At 48.5% G+C, this 11968-nt stretch overlaps 5 protein-coding genes across 5 annotated transcripts; 4 read left to right on the plus strand and 1 right to left on the minus strand.

The window, feature by feature from the left end:
- Window positions 1–381: 381 nt before the first annotated feature.
- N7473_006953 (uncharacterized protein) lies at window positions 382–1339 on the plus strand (the record flags this gene model as incomplete). The annotated part of the gene is made up of 2 exons (XM_057152893.1): window positions 382–867; window positions 938–1339. 2 exons carry the CDS (start codon window positions 382–384, stop codon window positions 1337–1339), a joined length of 888 nt encoding a protein of 295 aa, XP_057007231.1.
- A 756-nt stretch (window positions 1340–2095) lies between these two features.
- On the plus strand, window positions 2096–3650 carry N7473_006954 (uncharacterized protein; the record flags this gene model as incomplete). Its single annotated transcript, XM_057152894.1, has 5 exons — window positions 2096–2539; window positions 2590–2986; window positions 3041–3224; window positions 3253–3445; window positions 3495–3650. The coding sequence occupies 5 exons, from the start codon at window positions 2096–2098 to the stop codon at window positions 3648–3650; spliced, it is 1374 nt and encodes a 457-aa protein (XP_057007232.1).
- A 1263-nt stretch (window positions 3651–4913) lies between these two features.
- N7473_006955 (fungal specific transcription factor domain-containing protein) lies at window positions 4914–6191 on the plus strand (the record flags this gene model as incomplete). Its single annotated transcript, XM_057152895.1, has 1 exon — window positions 4914–6191. The coding sequence occupies one exon, from the start codon at window positions 4914–4916 to the stop codon at window positions 6189–6191; it is 1278 nt and encodes a 425-aa protein (XP_057007233.1).
- A 95-nt stretch (window positions 6192–6286) lies between these two features.
- N7473_006956 (uncharacterized protein) lies at window positions 6287–7078 on the minus strand (the record flags this gene model as incomplete). Its single annotated transcript, XM_057152896.1, has 1 exon — window positions 6287–7078. The coding sequence occupies one exon, from the start codon at window positions 7076–7078 to the stop codon at window positions 6287–6289; it is 792 nt and encodes a 263-aa protein (XP_057007234.1).
- Window positions 7079–9038: 1960 nt separating this feature from the next.
- N7473_006957 (sugar porter family MFS transporter) lies at window positions 9039–10791 on the plus strand (the record flags this gene model as incomplete). Its single annotated transcript, XM_057152897.1, has 3 exons — window positions 9039–9539; window positions 9600–10133; window positions 10189–10791. The coding sequence occupies 3 exons, from the start codon at window positions 9039–9041 to the stop codon at window positions 10789–10791; spliced, it is 1638 nt and encodes a 545-aa protein (XP_057007235.1).
- Between the last annotated feature and the right edge of the window lie 1177 nt (window positions 10792–11968).

The following is an 11968-nucleotide window of genomic DNA, read 5'->3' on the forward strand; positions in this document are numbered from 1 at the left end:
CACAGTGATGGGGCTTTCTAATAATGATGACTGACTCTTTGGTCAAAGGGTCACGATACCTGTGTAATAATAATACGCATTAATACAGTATCAAGTCACGATATAGACTCCCGACTCGGCCTGATATCGCGACATGCGTATGATCGATACGGCAGGTATTTCAGCAATCAGCAGCCAATCATCATCTGCCAATGACAGACTTCCAACTTATGCTTTGCACAAAATCAGAAGACGAGGGTCGTTTCCATTCCGATTGTTGGTAGTGCAGATATGCGGCTTTCTCATAGTTTAAAGCTCAATTTCCCCAGATCGTTCTTGGTGGTATCATCGAAACCAGTCTTCCTCTCAAGAGCACGATTCACTCAACACGGCTTTTCAAGAATGGCAGTCCACACTCTCCCTCTACATTCAGCAGCAGCAGCAGTTCAACTCGATGGCTCAAATGAAGCACGACAATTGCCTAACCTGCAAACTCTCGCATTAAGTCCAAAAGAGGATAACATTGAAGTTCGCGAGAAATATCGCCCGTTTATTCTTTCGGAAGATGCCGCCGAGGATTGGGTGGAGAGCCTGGAGCTCACCACTGCTCTTAAAATGGCTGAAAGTAACCTCCTACTCACGAACCAGAGGTTGAAGGTGCTTGTACTTTATGGCAGTCTTCGGTCAAGGTCATATTCTCGACTCGTGGCCTATGAAGCTTCACGAATTCTTTTCCGTCTCGGCTGTGACGTGCGCGTCTTTGATCCTGAAGGTCTCCCGGTCAAGAACGACAGGGATCAGAACCATGCCAAAGTTCAGGAGCTCAGAGAGCTCAGTGCGTGGAGTGATGGACATCTTTGGGTTTCCCCCGAGCAGCATGGAAATTTGGTAAGCATTAGCCCTTCTACTGATCACAGAGTGTGCCGCCAAGCATTAATGTAACTTTCACCATGGCTAGACTGCAGTGTTCAAGAACCAAATTGACTGGATCCCCCTAAGCACGGGAAGCGTCCGTCCAACTCAAGGCCGCACACTCGCCATTGCCCAGGTCTGCGGCGGATCCCAATCATTCAATGCCGTCAACTCATTGCGTATCCTCGGCCGATGGATGCGCATGTTTACCATTCCCAACCAATCCTCTATACCACAAGCCTACACTCACTTCCCGGATGAAGGCCAGCCGGGAGATCAACGGCTGAAGCCGAGTGGGAACCGGGATCGTTTGGTGGATTGCATGGAGGAGTTTGTCAAATATACTATCCTGATGCGACCGCATCTGGAACTCTTTGGTGATCGTTTCAGCGAAAGGACGGAGAAGAGGATTAAGGCTGCCAAGGAGCAAGCCAGTGCCACCATTTAAAGCGAGCGTCTTTTGTCGTAATGCATTGCAAGGCGTAATATTATATGGTCTAGATGGACTTTCTGTATGAGAAACATCGGTCGTGTCTTAGACCAGGCGAATTGAAACAGGCGATTCCGCCAAGTATACATAATTATTCCTAGCCGTCCCGTGCAGCGGAAGCTTGTGATCAACAAGATAAACGAGCTCTGAGCACTAAGGTGAAATCGCTTCGTTCAACTCCATCATGGTCAATGTGGATCTGGGTCTTGAGACCCGCCAAATGCCAGGCAACAGGATAAATACCACCGGTAATTCGCGAAAAAAGAGAAATTGCCTCTATTTTATGGGGACCCGCATCTGCTATTTAAAATGATCATGCAGAACAAACTGCATCATCGATCCATCAAAGCTTGTTCTCAGCCCTACGAGGCTAAGTGGAGTCCGGCCCCCAACCCCAAATTTACTCTCCAATAGAAAACAAATTATTACGTTGTCCACGTTTTTGTAACAATTGATGCTAAAGAGTTCGTGCGCAGATTATTATCAAAGCAGGTTTGCGACAGCCTAGCGAGTTGGAGACATCGATTCAACCTGAATGCATTCGAGAAAATGCTCGTCCCTTCCTACTCCGTCTGTTCCCACCATGAAGGAAACAAGGAAAATTGCGTCCTCGTTGAGATGCTTCACTTTCCCACTAATATGCGCAGCTTTTTGTTTTGGGCTATCCGGAATGTCACGAGGTAGGGAAGAAACCCGAGTCGAGTCGAATCGACGATGCTAACTGTGATATACGCCGCAGGACTAGACGAAGGCCTCATTTCCACCACGGTCGCCCAAGAATCCTTTATACATGAATTTGGCCTCAATGCCAGCTATCTCGACACCTCTCAGCAAGCCAATCGCCTTTCGAACATCACTTCGATGGTACACATTGGCAGCATCCCAGGCGCACTGATCGCTTTTCTTCTTTGCGAACACATCGGCATACTCTGGTCAATGCGGCAGCTGTGTCTACTTTGGCTGATCGGGGTGGTAATTGTTATCACTTCCAGTGGGAGTATCGGACAGATATATGCAGGGCGATTTATTATGGGGCTTGGAATAGGACAAGCTGGTGTTATTTCCCCGACATACCTGGCTGAAATTGCGCCGGCACATGCTAGGGGGATGCTGGTGTCGCTGTTTGGGATGTCGGAGTATATTGGGATCAGGGTTGGGGTGAGTCGAAAGATGTCTTGCAAGGGCTGTTGTCGTGCTGACTGCTCCAGTACTTCTCGTCCTGGGGAGCCGCGCTGCATATTTCTGATAGCACCGCCCGGCAATGGACCGTACCGCAAAGCATACAAATCATCGTGGCAGGAGGTTTGGGTCTATCCTCTTTCTTGTGTGAGGAAAGTCCTCGGCGTCTGTGCAAGGCGGGAAAATCGGACCAGGCGAGGCGAGCTCTGGGGAGGTTGTGGGGTCTCCCGGTCGACCATGAAGATATCTCGTCCGAGATAGCGAGCATTTATAGCCAGTTAGAGGCTTTTCAAGAGTCTAGCATATACAAGTCTTGGGTATCCTCGCTCAAGGAATTGTTGGCAGTCAGGACCAACCAGAAAAGAGTGCTTTTTGTCTTCTCCGAGCAGATTCTCAGCCAGTGGTCTGGAGCAAACTCAATAACGAGTCTGTATTCCTCTCAGATATGATTATTGAAAGAGCGTTGCTGACCATACAAAGCATATGCGCCCGAACTATTTTCTTTGCTGGGCTTGACAGGGCAGTCGGAGAAGCTTTTTGTCACCGCAATATTTGGCGCAGTCAAATTTCTCGCATCGTTTTTTTGTGCAATTTTGTTGATTGACCATGTCGGGCGAAAGAGTTCATTGATTTCTGGAATCATAATTCAGCTAATTGCCCTGCTGTATATTTCAATCTTTCTCACGGTCAAGTCGGCATGCGATGGCGAATCGGGCCGCGATCGCAGCGATTGTATTTATGTATTTCGTGGGAATTGGCTGGGCAATAGGGTGGAACTCGATCCAATATCTCATCAATGCTGAGATTTTCCCCCTGCATCTGCGAGCCACCGGATCAAGTCTTCTGATGTGCTTCCACTATACCAACCGGTATGGCTTGTCCAAGGTACGTTTTGGCCTATCTGACCGAGAAATTATCTCGCTAACCGTAAAAGGCTGTGCCATCCATGCTGCTTGACAGTGCTCTCCAGCCGAAGGGAACATTCTGGATCTTTTCGACCGTGACCATTTTCGGACTAGGATGGGCTTGGTTTCTGCTTCCCGAGACTGCTGGCCGGACATTGGAGGAGACAAACGACCTGTTTGAGTGATTCACGAGATTAAATGATAAGCATGCGGAGAAAATGTTGTCCACAATGGATTATTCTTCCAAAGTGTTTCGCCAAATCCTCCAATCCAAACAGGATGTGTCTCCCCAGTAATCAGCACTAAGACAAGTTAACAAGAAGCATCAAAAAGCCAATTAGCCGGCGCCCGATAAAGTCCGACCCCGCGATATCGCGATATCGCCAGCCTATGATTGGCTGACTGGCAATGCGGGGGCGGTCGAGTTGCCACACTCATCCGCTTAGGGGATTTCCCTTCCACTCGCGACATCGATAACATCGATGAGCAGAAAAGGGGAAGCATCATTATTGAAAGGCGACAGTTTTCTCTTTCAAACACCTCCACTAATGCCATGACCGGGTCAGCCGATGCCGCTGGCCCACTCCGCGTGTCGCAGCGGCGGCCCCTCGCATGTCGAGGTAGATCATCCATTCTCGTCCCAAGTGGAGTTATGTACATGAGACTGACGTGGCCTAGAATGCACCAAGCGGAAAAGAAAATGCGACAAGCAAATACCTTGTTCTAGATGTCGACGCCTCAATTTGGAGTGCTCGGTGGAGACCGTGCGACTCCGGAGAAATACTGTGCAACATGCATCTGAGATCCAATTCCTAGGTTCAATATTGGCAGAGCTAGACACTGGCTCCACACAAAAGCTGCCTCATATTGCGCAAAGGTTGAGAGACAGAATCTCTCAGCTGCAGACCGGGATATCAACGACGTCGACCGATGAAGATAACAGTACCGCCGATTTGCTGCAGGAGGATGTCAAGCAACCGGATCAGTTTGACGAAAGGCAGGCCCTGCATCGACTGGCCGAGGCACCCCCGGAGACTACAGATCCACCCATTCTCACTGCAATAGAGCATCTAGCCTGGGGCCGAAATTCTGCGGGATGCTTCCCTCACAGAAGATGCGCTTGTCAATATCGGCGAGATAACCCGGAGATGCTTTCGATGAATAGCGGTTCTTTCCAGCTACATGGATCTGCTCTGGAGTCATTAATATTCGTGCCCATATCAAATGATGCTCAAAAGCTCATCAAGTTTCACATTGGGCATTTGACGTGGCATCATAACTGCTTCCACGGGGAGACGTTCCTTGAACAATGTGATTTGTTCTGGAGCACGGGAAGATGTGACAATCCTCTCTGGATAGCACTCTATCTGTCCGTCCTGAGTTGCACAGTCAATTCAATTCAAAACAGCAGAAAACTTAAAAGCCTCCTCGATGTCGACCTTGACAGCATGCAAACTGCCCAGCAGCTTTTCTCGAGCATGGTCCAGACGTTGTACCATTCACATTTTCTCAATAATCTCTCCATCTGCTCTGTTCAGGCCATTGTCATCTCCACGGAAGTTGCACACAATCTCGGTCTCAGCCAGCTGAATGCGACCATGTTTAATGCCGCCGTTCGAATTGCCGAGTGCTTGGGGCTTCACAAGATTAAAGACCACCCGTCAACATTAACACATACCAGAGATCAATGGGAAGAACGCGTGGAGCGAGAAGTCGGACGGCGAGTATGGTGTCAGATGATTATTCAAGACCACTTCGCTATTCCTTTCACGGACACTTACAGCATTTCCCCTTTACAGTATTCTACCGGTCGTCCTTTAAATGCGGATGAGCAAAATCTCAGCGAATTGCCTACCAATATTCCTACCATCAGCACATATGTACGGGTGCTCGTTGAGCTCGCCGCCCTTATGCCAGATCTAGTTGATGGATTAGGCCCGATGAACAAGCGCAAGTCTCGTCGCGAACAATATGAACATATACTACAAGTGGATCAGAAGATGAGGGCCGTTGTTAAAGGCATACCGTCTTTCCTTTTGCGACCAGACAAGGCAAAAGAGTCGAAGATCCCCTGGCTGAGCATCGTCCGTCGAAGTCTTGCCATCACGGCAGCTGAAAAGATCATCATGATACATCGTCCATTTTTGTTCCGCTCATTTCACGACCCAAACTATGGCCATTCAAGGCGTACCTGCATTGCGGCTGCGATGACAATCCTGCGCGAACATGAGACCATTGCCAAGGAGGAAGACCTCTCAATCTGGACACACACTGCCTTTGCTATCACTGCAGCAGTCATTCTATGCTTTGAAGTCAATGCTACCGTGGAAGACCCCTCTGATGGCAAAATTGAGATGTACAGAGAGGCCGTTCTGTCTGCTCGGGAGCGTCTCGCTTTACGAAATCACGATCTGCTCGCCCAGCGTGGTGTCGCTCTTATCGATGCAATTCTGATTGCGGAAGAGGCCCACTTTGGAACTAAGCAAAGAAAACGCGGTGGCCACATTGACTTTAATCGGATCTTTGCCAACTATTCGACCTTGAGCCGGGTGATTCTGAATCCCGATGACGAAATGGCATTTGGCAAGTTTCCTGGCAATAGCCCAGACGAATTCCGGAGCGTGGACACCAATGAGATGCAATTCGCTTGGAATCAGGATGAGATTGATTTTGATATTTGGTTCAACGGCATCTTCACCGACCTTCAGCCATCTCCATTGGGGTGAAGAGGGCCTTACAGCGTTATTGACATATTATACTCCGATATCTCAGAATTGGTGACGGGAATATTCAGTTACAAAGTGTATTTATTATCAGATACTCATGAATCGGTATGGAGCTTATATCCACATGCCTCCGCCGGGAATTGTAAAAGTCGTAAAATCCGGGGATCGGTACTATGTTCCAGAAACATGCAAATCGCAGTACACTCCCCTCTAATCCTTCCTTCTATCCACGGCTGCCACTGTGATAAGCAGCACATGAGACCCATCCAGTGCGCCAAGATGATAAGGGCGGGTGGATCTCTTTCCCTCAAGAGGTTAACAAAGTCACACTCTAACCGGCCCATGAAGGAAGTACAATGTCCGGAGTTTGAGGCATCTCGTTCCAATGTTAAGAGAGGGGTGAGAATCCGAAGCGGACTGTAGTAGATATTGATATTCTCCGTCGTAAAGTCATCGATCCCACAAAGATCTGCCAAATCTGGATCAAGACCTTCCCGGCCTTGCTGGGGGCTATCAAAAATCTCATCTCCTTCTTTGTCGATTCCTGCAAATGCAGTGGCCCAGATACTGGATGGTATATACGGCGATGCAAGAGTCAAAATACAACGGAGTCCACTTTGTAGGCATAGCCAGTTCATGGCCTCCGGTTTGTTTGTGAGGACCCAGGAATCTGTGGGTTGAAAGTTCTCGGGGCAGACAGTCATGACGCTCATGAGCATACAGCTGGATAGAATTGCGTCAACATTATCCTTGCTGAGTTTTGATGATAGGGCTTTCTGGTAATGTTGGAGGGCGTGTTGCCAGAAGTAAGATTCCGCGATGGATCGCTCTTTGCTGGGCGAGGCGCGGTTGAGATGAAGCATGCCGACTGCGAGGATGGTGTACATCAGATGAGAGCTCTGTTTTGTTTTGATAAGAGGCTGCATGGAGGCGATTGATAATATCTAGGAATGGCTCACATTAAAGGAAACCTGTACCATGTCAGACCTCATTACATTCCGAACTGCTGGACTGGCTATCGTGGCGGTTGAACATCTCACGAAGTTGTGAAATGCGACTGTACTCATGAGGTGCGTTGAATTATGATTCCGGAATGCAACGGACTTGCAGTTGATATCCAAATTCAGAGTCTCCTGAATCTCTCTGGTGATATTGTCAAGCGAGAGCGAGAACAAATTTGAAGTCGGGGCCGCTTTCGAGACTCTTCCGACCGAAGAATCTGTATCTGTTGTATGATTTTCGTCCGATGCGTAACAACATGTGAGGCCCTTCTTCTGACATTTCAGACATTCCGGCTTTTGTTCATCACACTGAACTGACTTTAGTATTTGAGGTCCAGTACAAGGTCTCTATAACTGCACATACCTTGACCCTTCGCTTTTTACAAGTTGAGCAACCGGCTCGAGATTTCTTATGAGACCGACGAGAATGGAATTCAGTTTTCTGCTTCTTAGCCAGGAGGGTCACTCGAAAGACATTCTGGAGCCTTCTAGCATCGTTTGTCCCCGCTTCTGTGGATGTCGAAGAATTATCGTCGGAAGGTGTATGTTCGGAAGACATGATCCATTTGATTGATACCCAAAGAAATTGGTCTCACGGGTTATTAGAGGAGTTTGAACATAGGCAGCGTAATTTCTTGAACCTTCGTATCAGCTTGTGATATGTTGGAAAATAAGGTTAGGCATCTGCATCGCCACGATCACATGTCACGTGCATTCTGCCTTGCAAGTAGCCTAAAATCAGGTGATCACACCTTGAACAGGGGTAAATCTTACGTCAATAACCTAAACTCCAAGACTTGACAGATAGTCAATCTTGATAAAGGCAGCAGTGGAGTTGAGAATAGATTTTCTAGCATATTATTGAGCCTCCGTCCTCCGCCAGTGTGTGGTATATTGGGAACTGCTGCTATCTCAGCGGGCAGATATATCCCGTGCGGTGGCCTCATGAAAAGTCGCTTTGGGAGGGATGTGGAATGGACTGTTCACTTAAGGTTGGCTCGGCGCCACTGTGAAACTACCTTACGCCCAGAGAACGCCTTCGACAACCTATTATGACCGAATAGCCTATTGTGTAGATACTTACTAGGTACTGTACGTCAGGTTTTGATGGCAGCTACTTCGTAATGAAGTTCATCATGTATAACCCTCGGTGAAGAGATCCACCTTTGACCAGATGGGAATATTCCGGCTATTCGTTCATCCCGTTCATTACTGACATACCTTACCATCAATATAACTGTTAGAAAAACATTCGCTATCGGGGTGGACGGGGCCGTCGGGACAGTCGGTCGGACGGTTGCATACCTAGGATTCTCATCCCTGCAGAGTAATGACACTCGGCGAGAATCTGAGCTTTGCCAATAGCCGTCGAAGCCGATATGTGCAGACCTAAGACGATCTGATACTAGCTGATGTGAGACCTGCAGCAATAATAGGTGGAGACCTGATCTCAGTCCTTGTTATTTGATATCGGCAACTGAACAGACGTCGGCTTATCAAGGGCGGCCCGACTTGTCGGGGGCATCAAGAGTCTTATTCTTGAGCCATTTCGTCATTATTTTCCTCCGGGGAAGCTTCCCCGTTGCGATGTGTACAATCACCTAGCTCTGGGAGGGAAATATTCGGCGAGAAACACTAAAACCTGGGGTGTGGGTCTCTCCGGGCCAGCCTTCCCCAGACTACCCCGCAAATGAGCAGCCATACGGAGAATCCCATCCGCAGATGACGAAAGCTAGCGCAAGCCAGTGAAGAGACTATAAATGAGGCGCCAGACAGAGCTATAGTCACCCATATCAGCTGTTCATTTAGCTATCTATCTAACTCAAGCCCTGTTGGTTAATTGATCATGGCTACCGATAAACGAGCCGATTCTCTCGCCACCAAGCCAAAGCAAACGGGCAAAGCAGAGACAGAACATGACGAGACAATCTATGCGGAGCCCAGCTTTCTTCAATCCGTTTCATATGGCCCTGGTGGCATCTCAGGGATCGTCAGCTCCCCTTATGTCTCCGGTGCGGCTGTCCTCGCATCCTTGGGCGGGTTCTCAATGGGATACGACATGGGGGTGATTTCAATCATCAATGTGATGGATCAGTTTCATACAAAGTATCCGTTTGCAGCAACCGCCTTTGGGAAGGAGTTTATGACAGCAATGTTGCTGCTGGGAGCTTTCGTGGGCTGCATCTTCATGCCTTACGCGGCAGACCGATACTCTCGAAAATGGGCATTGACAGCGGTCGTGGTGATCTTTGACATCGGGGCAATAATTCAAACCGCAGCACCAAATTATGGAGCATTGGTTGCTGGTAGGTTTATTGGAGGAATTGGTGTTGGAACATTGGCAATGGTAAACATTAATACCCTAAAACATATTGACGCCCTTGGCTAATGAGAACTATGGAAATAGGGCGCACCTCTTTACATATCAGAAATTTCCCCTCCAAATATTCGTGGAACACTACTCGTTCTCGAATCAATCTCCATCACCTCTGGCGTGGTGATAGCATACTGGATTAGCTTTGGAAGCAGAAGCATCACGGGAGAAGGAGCGTTCCGATTGCCATTCGGGCTACAAATGATCACCGCAACTCTTCTGGGTGCTGGAATTCACTTCTTCCCATATTCACCTCGCTGGCTTGCGCTTGTGAATCGCTCAGACGATTGTCTTAAGAGCCTTGAGAGACTACGGAGATTGCCAACCCACGACGAGAGAGTGCAAGCAGAGTTTCACGGTATCATGGCCGAAGTCAACTTTCAGAAGCTTGCCCAACAGAAGCGACACCCGGGTATAAGCGGAATTAAGCTGGAGCTTGCGCTGTGGGCAGATCTTTTCAAGCGCAAGTATTGGAGACGCACCGCGGTTGGCGTTGGAGTTGCCTTTTTCCAACAGTTCTCAGGAATTAATGCCTTTATTTATTATGCACCAACATTGTTTACATCGGTAAGGTTTGATACCTTTTAAGACGCTTCTGATCCGCGCTAACGGTGAACAATAGCTGGGCCAAACCAATGAAATGTCTTTGATTATGTCGGGTGTCTTCAACATTCTTCAGATGGTCGCTGCAGTTGTATGCTTCCTTATTATCGAAAAAGTCGGCCGGCGTCCATTGGCAATTTTTGGTGGATTCGGAACAGCCGTAACATACGCCATAATAGCGATTTTATCCGGACTCTATGAAAAGGACTGGGAATCTCACCGGAGCGCAGGCTGGGCCTGTGTAGCGATGGCGTTCCTGTTTATCCTCACATACGGTGTCTCGTACTCGCCGCTCGGATGGGCTCTCCCCTCTGAAGTTTTCTCCACTGCCACTCGATCAAAGGGTGTTGCGCTTTCTACATGTGTGATCTGGCTTTGCGACTTCATCATCGGTATCTCCGTTCCGAGTATGATGGAAAACATCACCTATGGCACGTACATATTCTTCGCTGCGATGTGCTTCCTGGCCGGTATCTGGGCGTACTTCTTGGTCCCAGAAACTAGTGGCAAGACTTTGGAAGAGCTTGACGAAGTGTTTGGAGATACCAGTGGACAGGAGGAGAGGGATCTCGTTGCGGAAGCCATGCAAGCCACGAGACGTGCTGCTGAGACGACCGTCTAAAGCTCATACGATTTTTCACAAGGCGACTTGCAATGTCATAGTGTATACAGGGCTGGACCAGGTAGAATAGATCGAAATTTGAATTTCTTATTCATTATCGTCTTCCTTAGCAAAGGCGTCAGTTTGCAGTCAAGCTGAAAACCTCAAGCTGCACTACGCCCTACCGGGCGCAAGTCGATGATTTTCTCCGTCAGCGGTAGCAAGGAAAAAGAAAACATATTCTTTCTGCCTTGGAGCGCTTGCTGACCTGGGATTTTCATGTCCCTAGTGGCGCTCCAAGCCTACGAGTGCCCCGCTTATTGCCACGTCTGAGGACAACGTTGCCTGCAGGTCAAATCAGCCCCTCGGAATATTTGACCCTGAGTGCCGCCCCCTGGCCCATCATGCAGACATTCTCACCCGGGTTGCGCGTCGGTCAGAAGTTACCGATGGTGCTACATGACTGTTTTGCCAGGAAGTAGAGGCCTGTAACAGGTAAATTCAAGCGAGACCATTGTTCCGAGTGCAAATCAGGGGCTGTTTGCGCAATATTGGTAGTATGGAACGTGGTACTCCTCCTGAGGAAATGGAGTTCACAGTGGAGGACAAAGTCTCCGCGGAAAAGCCTGTACGTGAAGTCTATCATCTAGGATGTTCGATCTTTGACACCTGAAAATAGGTTCTCTTCGATCCGCCGTTCAGAAAGCATCATGAATTGCAGAGATCGCGACCGAGTTTTCCACCCTTCAATGCAAGCAGTGGATTTAATCCTCAGTCTTCCATATCGAATATCCTTGGTCAAGACCTTCGGACCCCTGCACTCGACAAAATTTACTCGCATCTTTGGTTAGCCGGGCTTCCTAAAGCAGCTCGCCCCATCCATCGCCAGATTCTCCTTGGAAGAACCATTGTCATCACTGAAAATCCCAACGAGCATCTGGTCTGGAACTCCAATCGGATATTTATCAAGCCTCTACCGCAGTATTTAATTTCTCACGAATTTTGGACGACAGAAGGCAGTTGTCTCATTCAAGATAGATCCTTGTATCAAGCTGCATGCGGATTTCTCCTATCATACTGTTGGCTGATATGTACCAACTCGGATCTTGCTCTCGCTCGCGATGTTCGACTGCTTCCTTCATCCATCACCTGGGAGGAGTGGGCTCTTTTCGTTACAGACTTGTTAACAAGGGTCGAC

Source organism: Penicillium subrubescens (genome assembly GCF_028828155.1).
Source record: "Penicillium subrubescens strain IBT 31985 chromosome Unknown utg000005l_segment0_segment0, whole genome shotgun sequence".
NCBI lineage: Eukaryota > Fungi > Ascomycota > Eurotiomycetes > Eurotiales > Aspergillaceae > Penicillium > Penicillium subrubescens.